General features: G+C 29.8%; 1 protein-coding gene across 1 annotated transcript in view; it reads left to right on the forward strand.

Annotated features, from left to right (window-relative positions):
• The window catches only part of LOC107453619 (Leucyl-tRNA synthetase), a gene marked incomplete at its 3' end in the record, with an annotated part of 50,363 nt that extends 35,477 nt beyond the window's left edge, over positions 1–14,886 (forward strand). Inside the window, 9 exon segments of the mRNA XM_043046416.2 lie at positions 573–721; positions 1,570–1,717; positions 2,105–2,375; positions 4,120–4,183; positions 7,824–8,007; positions 9,031–9,265; positions 11,821–11,949; positions 13,528–13,632; positions 14,779–14,886. Coding sequence (XP_042902350.2) covers positions 573–721; positions 1,570–1,717; positions 2,105–2,375; positions 4,120–4,183; positions 7,824–8,007; positions 9,031–9,265; positions 11,821–11,949; positions 13,528–13,632; positions 14,779–14,886 — 1,393 coding nt within the window.
• Positions 14,887–15,258: the final 372 nt, after the last annotated feature.

Below are 15,258 nucleotides of genomic sequence, written 5' to 3' on the forward strand. Positions count from 1 at the left end.
TGGGGATAGTAGTTAACAACAATGTCAACCTTCATGAATGAAAAGGTACCCCGTCATAGAATCGAGTTAACATAGTGAATTGGAATTGTATTTTTGTAGTGGTAGACACACTACAGTACTCTCCCACCAGAATTGTATAGAATTCGATGAACGGATACCACTAGGCCGGGAGAGCTGTATTAAAAGTTCACGATCTTGGTCTCCTGTGTTGCCATTAAAAGTCGAGTGTATACAGCCCAACGTAGTGTGGGATCGAGAGTGAGTAGCAACAGCCTGAGGAGGTAGATAATGTCGCAGTCACAAATAGCAAGTTAACTTTTCAACGTGGACCATCCATCGAAGTGGGCGTTTCTGTCATGCACAGATCATATTCGGGTCACCAATGTGAGGATGGTAGTTGGCGACAATGTCAACCGTCATTTATGAAAACATACACCATTAACATGTCTTATATACTAGTGATTTGGAATTATATTTTTTTAGTGGTAGGCACACTACAATCTCTATTGTCATATTATGCTGTTGTTTACTTATTTTATAAAAAAATTACTTTTTATGAAATAACCATCTAGGTATTTAGATTATGGTGAACCGTCATGGAAAGCTCAAGCGACTCAATGTCTTGCTGCCATGAATACATACAGTGACGAAGTGAGAAGAAATTTAATCGCTACTTTGGATTGGCTTAAAGAACATGCCTGCTCACGATCATATGGTTTAGGTAATATTTGCATTAAAATATATTTCATTTTGTTTAAACTTATAACTTTATTTGCAAAATTTCATTTGTACTCTGAGGCAGAAATTTTTCGATCTATCTGTGACAAAACTCTCTTGCACTAATACCTCTCTTCAAGGTATTTTTAATAATAATGAACATATATGTTACTAATTTAAAATAACAAAAGCGCTATGTTTAAAAAAACAAACTATAATGTATATATATTTTAATTGAGCATGTAATAATTTCTTTTTCTAATATTCTGGGTGATATTCTTGCATTTTGTCGGCTAGGGGTTGAGAAATGCGCTAATTATTTCCTTCTTGTAAATAATGATCACAATAAAAAATAATTAGAAATGTGTCAATATTTATTCTCCAATGAGGCTTATATTGAAATTGGTTTCATTTTGGCTTTAGATATACCTGTGTTGCAACAAAAGACAACTTACTAAATCGAGAAGTTTGTCCACATTATCCACATAGCTTGACCACATTAGCCATGTGTAGTGGGGCTAATGTGGACAAATACAGCCATTTTTAAGAAAAAATTGTGAAAAAAAAACTAAGCAACTTTGTTTTATTGTTAACCAGACCATAATGCAGGTAATCATTCAAATTGTTGATTGAAAAATACTCCATCAATTAAAAATGATATTAAATATGGCTATTCGACAGATATCTAAAAAATGTTTACACTAGCTTACTCTTCTTCTATTAAACATTATGATTTTGTTCTCAACTTTTATCATTTTCTTCTAAAGCATTGACATTTTGATTAAGGAATAACAAGCATTTTAAAAAATCATTGTTATATTATGTCTTTACAGTTCCCTTTACATTTTGCAGGCACTAAATTACCATGGGATGAGAGTTGGCTAATAGAATCGTTATCTGATTCGACGATCTACATGGCATACTACACTATTGCCCACCTACTGCAAGGAGGAGTAAGGGGCAGTATTGATGGAAGTAAAGGCTCACCTTTATCCATTAAGTATGTTTCTCGTGTTGTTAAACATTACAAGTTGCAATAACCTTGCTTTCGACTCTCATTGAGCTTTTTTTATATTTTTTTATCCCCTCAGGTTTACAATATACTGCTCTTTTCTCTTTGAAAAAACATATTGTAAATTCGTTAGTAAAGACTAAATTTTACTTCTTTTTTCTCCCATTCAAGAGCAGCGAGATAAAAACTATCCCACTTATATATAAGAATTATATTACCACTGAATTTATCTAATTATGATAAATGATATATGTTAAATATGATATATTTAATGATAAAATTTTGAACTAAGCAAATGTTTATCAGGTTTTACTGCATTTAAAAACATCACAACATGATAATTGAATTTGAAATCATTTTTTACATAAATTTTAGACCTTCTGATTTGACACCAGAGGTATGGGACTACATTTTCTTCAAGGATGCTCCTTTCCCCAAGACCAAAATCAACAGAGGCTCTCTCCAGAAACTCAAACAAGAGTTTGAGTTCTGGTATCCAGTCGATATCCGTTGCTCTGGAAAAGACTTGGTGCCTAATCACTTGACTTACTTCATTTACAACCATTGCGCCATGTGGCCTAATCAAACAGACAAATGGCCAAAAGGCATCAGGGCGAATGGCCACCTTCTCCTCAATTCAGAGAAAGTAAAGAATTTTTTATAAATAGTTTTAAATTTTAGATACATAGCTGCCAACTCGACTGGATTTTCCAGTAGACTACTGGATTTTGCCAGTTTCTCCTGCTCTATTGGTTTAATAAAAATTCTCCTGGTTTTTGTAAATTTTAGAAAATTCCCTAAAATTGAGTAAGTTTCCTAAATCCCTATTGAAATAGAATTTTTGTACAGATTATTTCTTGTTAGCTTGAATAATTAAATAAGTATTACTAATACATAAGGAAGCGAACCTCATTTATGGAAATCAGTCCAAAACTTTTTTTTGTTCTAAAATGTTCAATTTATTTTTATTTAGGGCCCTTTTTTTAAATTAATTAAAAAAAAATTTAAACTATGTTTGATGAATTAAATACCTTTTAATATTCGAAATTATGAGTAAACATAATACATAACATTTCAAATGTGTTTAATGTCAATCATAACTGGAAAATATTGGACTTTTTCTATTTTGATGATTATAAAAATCCCTAAAATTCCCTATGTGTAAAATACAGTACGACCTCGAAAATCCAGACTTCTGAAATCCGGAAATCTCTAAAATCCGGACTCATACGTCCAGTTCCTCAGAAAAAAATTTCAAAATAAAATTTTTAAAAAAAATCGCTTAAAATAAAAATTTTAATGCAAAACCACAACTCTTCTCCAACAATGAAGCAGTAGATGAAGAGGTAGAGGTGGGGTGTGAATGAAAGCTCATAGCTGATAAGGAAGTTCCAGTCATTCTTATCAGTTCTGTATAGATAACAAAGAATATAAAAGGGAATCCCCCTCCTCCTGAAGGAGAATCCCCTCAGAAGGAGGAATTCTTCCATCTCCTTGTTTTCCCCCCTTGTGATGAAAGAAAACTGGTTCTTTCTTAACCTTGAAGCTTAGGAGACGGGGACAAGTTCTTTCATCCCCCAACAAAAAAAAGGATTAGTATCAGCTGGTACAGTCTAGTCTAGAAGTATCTGTTTCGGTTATAAGTTGAAATTCAGCTCGCGTTTTAAGCCTATATTTTTAGTTTGAATTGCTAATATTATGTTATCTAAACGATCGATTGCGGGGGGGTATTGACGAAAGTTTGATTTTTAATGTCTTTTATTTACAGAATTACAGAATTAAGTAAAAAGAAATTGGTTTAATAGGGGGTATGGCCCTCTCGTACAGATATATAGGCTTCTCACCAAGATTTCATACTGGAAATAAGGCAGTTTATAAAATCCTGTTTTTGTAATGGTTGGCAGTTTGTAATGTAATAGCTGCGATAATGGTTGATTTCTCAGACATTAAAGAGCTGGTATTAGTTCCCTGGTTCTCAGTTTAAACGAAAAGTTAGAAACCAAAAACAATCAAAAAAGAAATTCTAAAGATTATTAATATTTTTTTTTTGTTGAATTTAATGCTTTTACAACATTAAATCAGTAACATGTATATATATATATATATATTTTAAAGTATCTTGCAAAAAGATATTAGTATTAGAGAGGTATGTCGCAGAAAGCACGAAAAATTTCTACCACAGGGAGCATGTATATCAAAGTAAAGTATTATTCTATTTGTGTACATACTTTTTCAAGTATTTTCTAATTTTAGGGGTCTTTTAAATTTAAAGTATTTTATTATAATTGTTTCATTTTCAATATGAGTTGATTTAAATATATATATATATATATACTTTCAAAACTCATTGTGCATTTTAACTTAGTAGTGCTTCTTTTTTAATACAATAGATGTCTAAATCAACTGGAAATTTCTTGACGTTGTCTGAGGCTATTGAAAAATATTCTGCTGATGGTATGTGTTGATTTATTATTATTTAAAAAGTGTAGTAAAAGTAATATTAAAGCCTTCTTAAAAAAAAGAAAGAAACGAGTGAAACGGGCAGCACAGCTTTTCCTCTTAACAGCAGGCATTATTGTTCAAAACAATCCACAAAAATTCCAAAAAAATTAACAAAATTTAAATAATTAGAAAGCAATCTATAAAATTTAAATGGTTAAAAAGCTATTAAATATAATTAGTTAGAAAAAATATAAAAAAATGTAACTGAAAAATATAACAAAGAATTATCGAAGATAACAAGGCACTAAAAAAGCAAACGCACACTCAAACAAAAAAATGAGCAATAGGAAGCAAAAATGTGCTCGCCAAACAATTTGAAACTGGTTTTTATATTCTATCTTTTACTAATCCTCTTCTTCTTTCTTTATGAATCAAGACAACTACCTTTATCAAACATTAGACCCCGTCTAGATCAGCCCAAAAATATCATGTTTATGTCTGGAGAATCATATTACATCATAATGCAGGCATCTTCAAATTCCCAGCATCGACTTTTCAAATGCAAAAATAATGAAGTTGCCTTCAGCTGAGTTCCCTATAAACATCCTGAATGTAAAAATGTTATGTTCCTCCCCTTTATTTGTGTAACTTTCACATGCTATAAACTTACAGTTAAAGAAAGCGGAGCATCCTGCCAAAAGAACAAAAGCAAGTGAAAGAACTTTATTTCGTAGAAGCATTAGCATGCTTCTGTTTTGAAGCTGCAGTCTGGCTTCCAGACGGACGTCCTTTTCTTGCATTCTTTAAATTTACTACCTTCCATTCATTTTTCTCTCACTTGTGCTTTTACTCATTGCACCCATGGTGCGTAGTATTTCTAAAAAGTGCTTAAAGGTGCTTTTTTTCGATTTTCGTTTTTTGAAAGCCCTTAAAGGTGCTTTTTTCATTGGGTGTTTTTGAAAAGTGCTTAATTTTCCCTTTTCGAAAATGAGTTTTTTTTTCTTTACCATGTTGATTTTCGGAACGTATTATGCAAAAGCGTGTTTTTCACATTGTTCTTTTCAACGTTTTCACCATTAATTCAACCACAATCCAATTCAGCGTTCCTTCGATCAATAGCGTATGAAACAGCCAATGATTTTACTTGTTTGATGAAATACTTGCGAGTCTGGATTTGCGTCTACTGAGCTGGGTCGGTAAAATTATTGCCCTCTCATGTGCAACTCTGCTGCATTTTGCTGGATATTCTCAATTTCAGGATATTCTCAATTTGCTGGATATTCTCGACCGAATAATCTCTATCTTCTTATGGTGGCTAATATAATCAAGAAATTTTTTTTGTCAGAAACTAGTTATTTTATCATGATCATGCAAAATCTTTGAAACTTATTTTGCATTTTGTTAATGTATATAGTGCTTAAAAATAGTTTTTTAGAGCTTAAAAAGTACTTAAAGGGTGCTTATTTTTTGTTTAAAAAACTCGCTACTTACCCTGTTGCACCCATTCTCCTTTTTAAAAAACTAACTGCTCACACTGGGCTCCGAGAAAAAAGGAGAGAAGGGAGCATTGTTCTTTTGCGGAAAGAAACTAACAAGTGAGAGAAAGTGGTTTGGAAAGAGGATAAGGGTAGTGCTGGGGGAGGGGTGAATATGCACCTGTTCGATTACAGTGGCAACATTCTTCAGCATTCTTGGAGCCTTTTTTCTCCTGTGTTGTCCATTCTTTTCGATGACACTTTGAGTGTGTAAAATAAACAAATACTTAAAGCTGAGCCGCGATGACTCGGGGGATAGAGAGTTCGGCTTCTAAAGAGGCGAACCGGATACAAATCCCAGTCGATACGAATTCCGCATCCGGCTTGCACCGACCACAGTTCTGACGTAAAATATTCTCAGTGGTTGACGGATCATGGGTTAGAGTCCCCTTGCCGTCAGACTAACCGTGAGAAGTTCTCGTGGTCTTCCTCTCCACGTAACGCAAATGTGGGTTAGCTTTATCAAAAAGTCTTCCATGAAGGCAAATTGTTTCCAATACTCGATCCAGGAGTTCCCTAGTATTCTGGATTGGGTTCAAAATTGCAAGGCCATGGAGTTGAACATTAGTAGTGGTGTACCCATGAAATTGGTCGTTTTTTCAACGGCATTTATATGTATATGAAAAAAATACTTAAAGCTGGTGGGGAAAGGATGATGAGATTTGATTGTTCTGTTTCTAAAAAGTAAAATAATTGGGGGGGGGGAATAAAACTACTACATACACTGCCCTGCTAGATACGCATCCCCACCCAAGATTTAATGTTTAAAATCGATGACGTCGCGACTTATCTCCCCATAATTGCTAAATATTATATTTTTTACTTATTTTGACATCATTTAATGCAAAATAAAGAAAAAAATGAGAAAAATGTGTTTATTAGGAGTTCTGCATCAAAGGATTAAACTTAACATTTAAAAAAAAAAGAAACTTACTTACCAGCATTAAATATTTAATTGTTGCTGGTAAGTGGAAATTTTGCCCCCTTTGTAGATATATATTTCAGATCAAATCAAATAACTATAATGAATGTCATAAAATAAACAGTAGTTCTGTAGTAAGTTGAATTGCAAAGGGTTGACTGGCTTTATTTTAATAGCAAAATAAAACTATAGCTTAAAAGTTTAAACAGTAAAAAAAAAAATATGTATGAATTTTTCTGACCTCAATAATATGCTTTCATCTATGATCATAGATGAAAAGAAATTAGGAATGCTTTGTTGATACTCCCGGGAAAAGATGGTACTAAAAGTTATTATTTTTATCTTAATTAATCATTGATTTATTATTTTGTCATGAAAGCATTCTTTTAAATTAAAATTGCTCTCTTTTGAAATAAAAACATGTAGCATAGCGTGTTTAAAAAGTGCTTAATTTTCCGTTTTCAAAATATATATATATATTTTTTTTACTGTGTCGATTTTTGCTGCGTTTTATGCAAAAGTGCGGTTTTTGCATAGTTCTATTCAGCGATTACACAATTTAACCACAATCCATTTCAGCATACTGTCGGTCCCTAACATATGATAGTGCTAATCATGATACATGTTTGATGAAATACTTGTGTGTCCGCATGTGCATATACTGAGCTGGGTTCAGTGAGATTATTGAATGTAATTCTGCTGCATTTTGTAAGATATTCTCAATTTTAGGCTTCATTTTCCACCCTCTGATATCGAACCGAAGAATCTCTAAATTTTTTTAAGGTGGCTAATATAATCAAGAAAATAGTTCTCTGTCAGAAACTAGTTATTTTATCATGATCATGTTAAGTCCTTGATAATTATTTTACATTTTGTAATGTGTATAGTGCTTAAAATGTCTTTTTTAAATGCTTAAAAAGTACTTAAAAGGTGTTTATTTTTTGTTGAAAGATTAGACTACGCACCCTGTTATTATTTTTATCTTAATTAATCAATAATTTATTATTTTGTCATGATAGTATTTTAAATTAAAATTGCTCTCTTTTGAAATAAAAATTAAAATTTAAACCTCTAAAAGTGTTATTTTAGATACTATCTTGAAAAGCCCGAAAAACCCCTCAAAGGTTGGATTTTATAAAAAGAGCCCAGTTTTTTCATAAACTGTAGATTATTTTAGTCTGCATCTTTCTTTCAGGAATGCGTCTCTCCTTGGCTGATGCAGGTGATGGTATTGAAGATGCCAATTTTGTAGAAAACATGGCTGATGCTGGAGTGTTGCGTTTGTACTCTTTCTTGGAGTGGGTCAAGGAGATGATTGAAACTAAGGATGACCTGAGGGACTCTACAATGGACACCTTCAATGACAGAGTATTCTCTAAGTAAGTACTAGAGTCAACTTATAGTTATTCTAAAAATTGAGTTGGTATTTTTGCAAATACTATATTGTTCCGAACAAGCGCCGCATAGGACGATAATTTTACTTTTAAATACAAATAGGCCGCGGTTTATATACTGGGAATTACTGTCTTCATATTTTCATCATACATCTTCTCAAATATGTCAATTTTTGTAATTTTATTGATTTTGATCGCTATTTTATGGAAGGCAGATTTTTGAGAATGCCCACTCACGTGCCCTGAGTGATTAGCTAAAATGGATGTTGATTGGATTAAATTAATAAAAGCACTTTTTTAAAAAATTAAACTCTAATAATTAGACTTTAAAATATTATTTCTGTACAATTATTTAGTTAATTTCTCTCAAAATGAAGACATTAGTTAGGAAAAATGGTTGAGATAAAAATTTACATAAAAATTCCAATAAAAACTCACTTAAACCTGAGCTTTATCGGATTCAATAATTTTAATTGTAAAAGTTTTTTAAATTAAAACTTCTAAATTAAATTTTAATAATTTGATTTTAAAATATTATTTCTTGGCAATTACTTAGTTAATTTTTCTCAAAATGTAGACATTAGTTAGAAAAAATGATTGAGGTAAAAATTTACTTAAAAATCCTGATACAAACTCACTTGAACCTGAGTTGCGTACTTTATATTTGAAATTAATATCGAAGCTCTGTAAACTTCTTGTAAGTTAGTCAAACTAATATTAATTTGATGCTATTTTATGATGCTTTCTTTGTTTCCATTGAGAATTTAAAATGAAAATCTTTATGTATTAAATTTTACAAAAAGAAAAAAAAAATGAAATAAAACAAATTATCTTTATTGTTTTAAAAAAAGGTTTGTAATCAGAATTTTTTTTATTAACTAGCATTCAATATTAATATTCAAAAATTCCTATCTAGGCAGGAATAGGTTTATTTCAAGTTATAAATTATCGTAAAAGTTAGTTAATTTTATAATTTTGAGAATCACACTTTCCTATTTACAATTTCAGTGATATGAATCATTGCATCATAGAAAGTGCACGTCATTATGAAGACACTATGTACAAAGAGGCTTTACGAGTTGGCTTTTTTGAATTGCAAGCTGCCCGGGATAAATATAGAGAACTAACTGTCGAAGAGAAAATGCACAAGGAGCTGGTGTTTAAGTTTATTGAAATTCAAGTGTTGTTACTGTCTCCAATATGTCCTCACATTTGTGAACACATTTGGTCACTTTTGGGAAAAGTAAGTGTTCAAATAAATATTTTATTGTTATTAACAATAAATTTGTTGGGAATCTGAGTTTGTAAAAATATTTGTCAATTTAAAATCATGCAATAATTTTATGAATAGCCATAAATTTTGACATTTTGCTTAATATAAATACTTATATAAAATATAGTTGGTTCTTTATTTAACGATATTGTACTTAACAGTCCCTATTTAAAGACTGTTAAGTACAATAATTTTGCAGCCATACCATAAATTTGCTGAAATACCTTTTTTTTTTTTTTTTTTTTTTTTTTTTTTTTTTTTTTTTTTTTTTTTTTTTTTTTNTTTTTTTTTTTTTTTTTTTTTTTTTTTTTTTAAAGAAAATTGTGTTGAATTTAAATTCTCCTGTTTTATGATCTTTTGATATATATTGCCTATGTTGTGATTGCATTTATTATTTCAAACTTTTTCCATATTCTGCAACATTATCGTTCATAGTAATAAACTTCATATAAGTATCAGTTTTTTTAAAATTAATATTCCATAAATTATCGATATTTTCATTATTTCAAAATTGGTTTTAAATTTACATTTTATGAAAGAAATTAGGGAGTTTTGATGAAGCACAATTTGATTTTAAAGATATTTAATCAATTTTCTTATCTACAATATGCAAATTTAATAACATATAAACAATTAATGTTAAATGTTATTAAATTTAATAACATTTAATAACAATATAAAATAATTTAGAATTTTCTGTTGAAAAAATTTAGAATATTGGGATATTTAGTGCTTATTTTACTTCGGCCATAGATGATACTGAAATTTCATTTTCTTCTTATAAACCTTCTTCCTTAGCTTTGTTATTTTGTTTAATTTCGCCGACAATGTCATCATCAGTAAGCGTACCAGAAGTGTTATTCATCATCATTTTTATTCAAATTACTGTTACATCCCTAGTAAAAATGTCTATTCCTTGTTTTTCTCTCCACAGAGCATGCCTGCCAAATCTCCTGTTTTTTAACGAAGACTCCTGTAATTTACTACTATCTCCTGTTTATCCATATATTCTCAAATTTCTCCGTATTTGTTGAAATTTTTTTAAAAAATTAATAAATAATTTTAGCCATAAAATATCTGCTGATGGAAAAAGTACTTCTCTTATTCCTCGACAGATGACGCTATTGTCGGTACTGATGTTGAGTAGAGATAGTTTAAGTAATTATAAATAATGATTTAAAAAATCTTCTTTAAATTAAGATTTATAGACATATTTTTTACTTTGCTAAATGTAAGTGCTTTTAACTAAGTTATTATGTTCTTTAAATTAACCGAATTAAAAGTATAAAATGATTGAGCATTGCATAACTGATTGTTAACTTTGTCATCTAGCTGCGAAAAATTCATATCCTTGCTGAAATTAAGGCAGAATTCAGTTAAATTTTCCCAATTACGAGGGCTCAATTAAGCTAATCAGAAGCCTGTATTTTTGTAAGCATGTTGCATTTTGCGTTATGTAAAAATACAGGCTTTTGTTTGGCCAAATTTGTCCATTGTAATAGCGACAATTTATCTGAATTCCACCCTAGAAAGCCATGGATTTACGAAATATAGAGTTTTTTTGTGTTCATACGATAGATTAATGAAAAAGCTAACATAAAACGGATAATGCACTGCACTGATATTTTGTTTAAAAAAAGTTCATTAATGAAGGAAACATAAAATAAACTTTCTATTCAATTTGGCCCCCCTTCTGATGTGGGGACTTTTGGCAACTGCCCCGTATGCCCCTAACTTAGTCAGGCTCTGAATGCATGTGAGCTGTGTACACCTGCAAGTGTAACGTTGGAGGATTGAAAAAAAAATTCGGATAAGTCCACTATAACCGAACTACCGATTTCTCATGTGTTTACTATAGCAGAAATAATTGTACTCCAGAAAAAATCCAGATTTTTTTGCTAACCGCGATCTGGAAATTCATGATCCAGAAGTTTCAAGACATAACCGATCACATTTATGTATAAAAATTTTTGTATATTTTATTTGAAAACATTAGAACTAGAATTTATGCTTGGCATCTCTTTCATTTGTAAGTATTTTTTCCTGGTAGAATAATAAATGTGATTAGAGATAAAAGTAAACTTATACATAAATTTTCATTTAAATTATGCTGCGTATAGTTTATTTAAAATTTCATGTTTTGAAAATATTAATTTTTTAAAATGTGTCATTAAAAATTTTACTAAAGAAATTTTCTGGATTTTTGAGTTGAGCTTACAATCACCCCTTCTATAAGCATTTAACATTATCTAAATTGCAGTTTGAGCTGGACCACTAAAAAAGTTCTCTACAACTGATTGTTGAATATATCCCAGGTACACTGTGACAGGGTTCAACTGTATACATATATAGAATTAAGTGGTATATGCACTTTAAAATTATGCTAATTTGATGAATTTTGTAAACGCTAACAATATGTGTTTCTGTGTTGTTCACACTTCTGGGATTGTAGGACTTGCTGTCTGTTGTCATTTTGTGAATTTCAAAAAATTATTCTTTTAAGTTTATTTTTTGTTGCCATTTAGAAGGAAAGTATTATGAAAGCAAAATGGCCAGTTGCCGCACCTGTTGACAAAATCCTGCTGAAAGCCTCATCGTATTTCATGGACGCTGTTCATAAATTTAGGATAAGGATGAAAAATATAAAAGGAAAGGTAAATAAACTTTAATTACTTGATTTTATATATTTATTTTACTTATATACATTTCAACAATTTTCATTAGCTAAAGTTTTTTACAATTTTTACATTTGGTTTTGAAACACCAAACTATTTCAATGAATTATCGTAAAATTCCAAAAATTTAATTTCCCAAGTACTTTTTAAATCAAATAATTTCTATCATTTGCTCAATGTAATAAAATTTTAAAATGCTTTAGTTAAAACTCTAATTTAAAGGATTTATGTATAATTTTTATTATTAAATAATGCTTAATTACTTTTGAGTCATATTTTAAGCATTAAGATAATAAAAATTGTTTCTAAAATTTTAAAATATTCCCCTTTATTCTTTATTGATGACTCTTTGTACCCATTTTTCTATATAAAATAGCCACCAATAGAAAAGTTATATTTTATTTCTTTAAACCTATTAAAGTGTTTACATGTTTAGTACTATGTTTATATTATAATATCATCAAAAGTGCTCGAGTTTTCGAATTTGTATTTATGCAGAGTTGCCACTCCACAGAGAGAATAGGAAAAACCTGGAAAATACAAGGAATTTAAAAATCACCTTAAATATGAGGGAAAATGCGGGGAATTTTAGTTCTTATTTTCACCTTTTAAAAAATGGGATATTTAATGATAATATTTCAGCTATATTAAACTTGTTCATTCACTATGGCATATGGTGCGTAGTGTTTTTAAAAAGTGCTTACTTTTGATTTTCGTTTTTTAAAAGCCCTTAAAAGTGTTTTTTTCATGGGGTGTTTTTAAAGAGGGCTTAATTTTCCAATTTCCAAAATGAGATTTTTTCTTTACCAAGTCAATTTTCGCCGCAAATTATGCGAAAAGAAAATTTTTCTGTTCATCGTTTTAACAATTCAATTTATTTTGGTGTATTAAAGGCCTGTAGCGTATAAAAACGTCAATCATTTTACAGGTTTGATGAAATACTTAGGAGTGTGCGTCTCATGTGCAACTCTGCTGCAAAATATTCTCAATTTCAGGCTTCCTTATCCAAACTCTGATTTCGAATGGAAAAATCTCTTGATCATTTAAAAATGGCTAATATAATCAAGAAAAGAGTTTTTTGTCAGAAACTAGTTATATTATTTTGTCCATGTAAAGTCTTTGAAAATTAATTTGCATTTTATTATTGTATATAGTGCTTAAAAATATTTTATGGGTGCTTAAAAAGTACTTAAAAGGTGCTTTATTTTTTGTTGAGAGATTTGGCTACGCACCCTGTGGCGTTATTTGTTTTAAGTAATGTTTAGCTGTTACTTTTTTCTTGTAACTTTTGTCAGCAATTCTAACTAGTATAATTAGCCCTATACAGCTCATACAAGAACACATATATTGTGTATAATATGTCCAAGGAATTTTTTTTCTTCCTGATGTGAGCGTCAACTCTGTTATATCATTAATTAATTATTGTGGATCTAGTTGTTACTTTTAGAAAATATGTAAAGTAATTTCATTGTAAAAGAAAGAAAGAAATCTGCTGTGTTTGAGAATGTCACCAAGTCCAAAACAAAACACGAAATATTCTCTCTTTTTAAATTTCAGAAAAATGCACCAACAACTAAGCCAACATCTGCAATCATTTGGGTTGCCAGAACGTTTCCTCCTTGGCAGTCACTCGTGCTTCAAACTCTTCAAAATTTGTATAAGGTAATCGTATTATGAAATTTGTTATTAATTGTGGTTTATAGTTATATTTTTTCAATTCCTACTATTAGTTCACACTCTTCCTATATCTTGTTCAAATTTTCTATTGTTAATAAAATACAGTACAGAACCCGTTATCCGGAAATCAGAAAACCGGAAAACCAAAAAACCGGAACGAAATTCGATACATTTTCCCGCAATTTAAAAATGTTTTTTTTTTTTTCCCCCATAAGATTTTTGGATTTTTCTTTCTTTTTTGAAAGATGTTTACCTTACCATCATTTCAGAAATAATCATTAGTGTATTACCTCATCGTTTTTTCTTATTTTTAAGATTATTTCCAAATATTTTTTTTTCTTAGTTGGGTTTAACACTAAAAAAAACGGCTTTTTGTAGCGATTCAGAAAACCGGAAAAATCAGTTATCCGGAATAGCGATAGTCCCAATCGTTCCGGATAATCGGTTCTCTACTGTACTTTTTATTCATCCACTCAAGTTCGAATACAGTTTTTTCAAACTTGTAGTAGATGACACTTGATGTTAATACAGTTTTTTTCAAATATTAATTCATTCATTAAATCAATTTTAGTTTTTCGTGGGATAAAATTTTTTAATTATTAATTAAAAGTAACTAAAATAAAAAATTTCTTTGTTGATCTAAGTAGGAATTGACTTTAAAAAAAAAAATTTTTTTGTTAGTTGTTTCTCATATTTTTGCTGTATTCTGTTATCGGTTTTAATTTATAATATGATCTGTTAGTTTTTTGTAGAATAAGCTATAATACACGCTTGTATAATCCTTTGTGAAACCTATTAGTTTAAAATCCTAAGCAAACTCTATAGTATGAAGATAGAAATAACAACAATTAACAAAAATTGTTTCGGATTTCACGTCTTGTAACGATTCTGTACTAGTTTATTGTCTACTCATTCAGTTCAAATCTTTCTTAAGTGATTATATTAATGATAATTAATGGGTGTGCTTATTTCAATCATCAAAATATATTAGTTTAAATATATTAGTTTAAATATTTTGTTAATTGTGAAATAATTTCTGTTACATAACTGTTAAACTTGTGAACTCTTTAAATCATGTAGTTCTCATGGAAAAAAAATTATTTGTGTGTTATATTTTTTTTCTTCTGAAAGGAAAACGAAGGTTTGCCTGAAAATAAAATAATAGCTGCTCAGTTGGGTAAACTTCCTGACCTGAAGAAATATATGAAGAAAGTAATGCCTTTTGCTCAAGTGATGAAAGTAAGATATACTAGCTATCTCTATTAATCCCTCTTTTTATCTGTCTTTCCCTGTCTATCTATCTTGATCATGAAAAAATAAGAATATATTTACTTGAAAATGGAAATATATTTCGTGTTTATTGTCGGACTTCTATTTAACGAACTTCCATTTTGCGAATTTCTCTATTTTGCAATTTTTTCGAGGAACCAAGAACATTTTGGAAATTTCTTTGTGAAATAGCTTCCAAATAATGAAGTGAATTTTCTATTTAACAAACTTTTCTTTGAGATTTACTTTCCTTATTTTCCAAAATATTTCAGAACATTTCAAACTTGTTATCTCATTTTATGGGGAGAATGACCAGTGTTTTCATCATACAAAAAAAATGGG

The sequence above is a fragment of the Parasteatoda tepidariorum genome, chromosome 5 (assembly GCF_043381705.1).
Source record: "Parasteatoda tepidariorum isolate YZ-2023 chromosome 5, CAS_Ptep_4.0, whole genome shotgun sequence".
Lineage (NCBI taxonomy): Eukaryota > Metazoa > Arthropoda > Arachnida > Araneae > Theridiidae > Parasteatoda > Parasteatoda tepidariorum.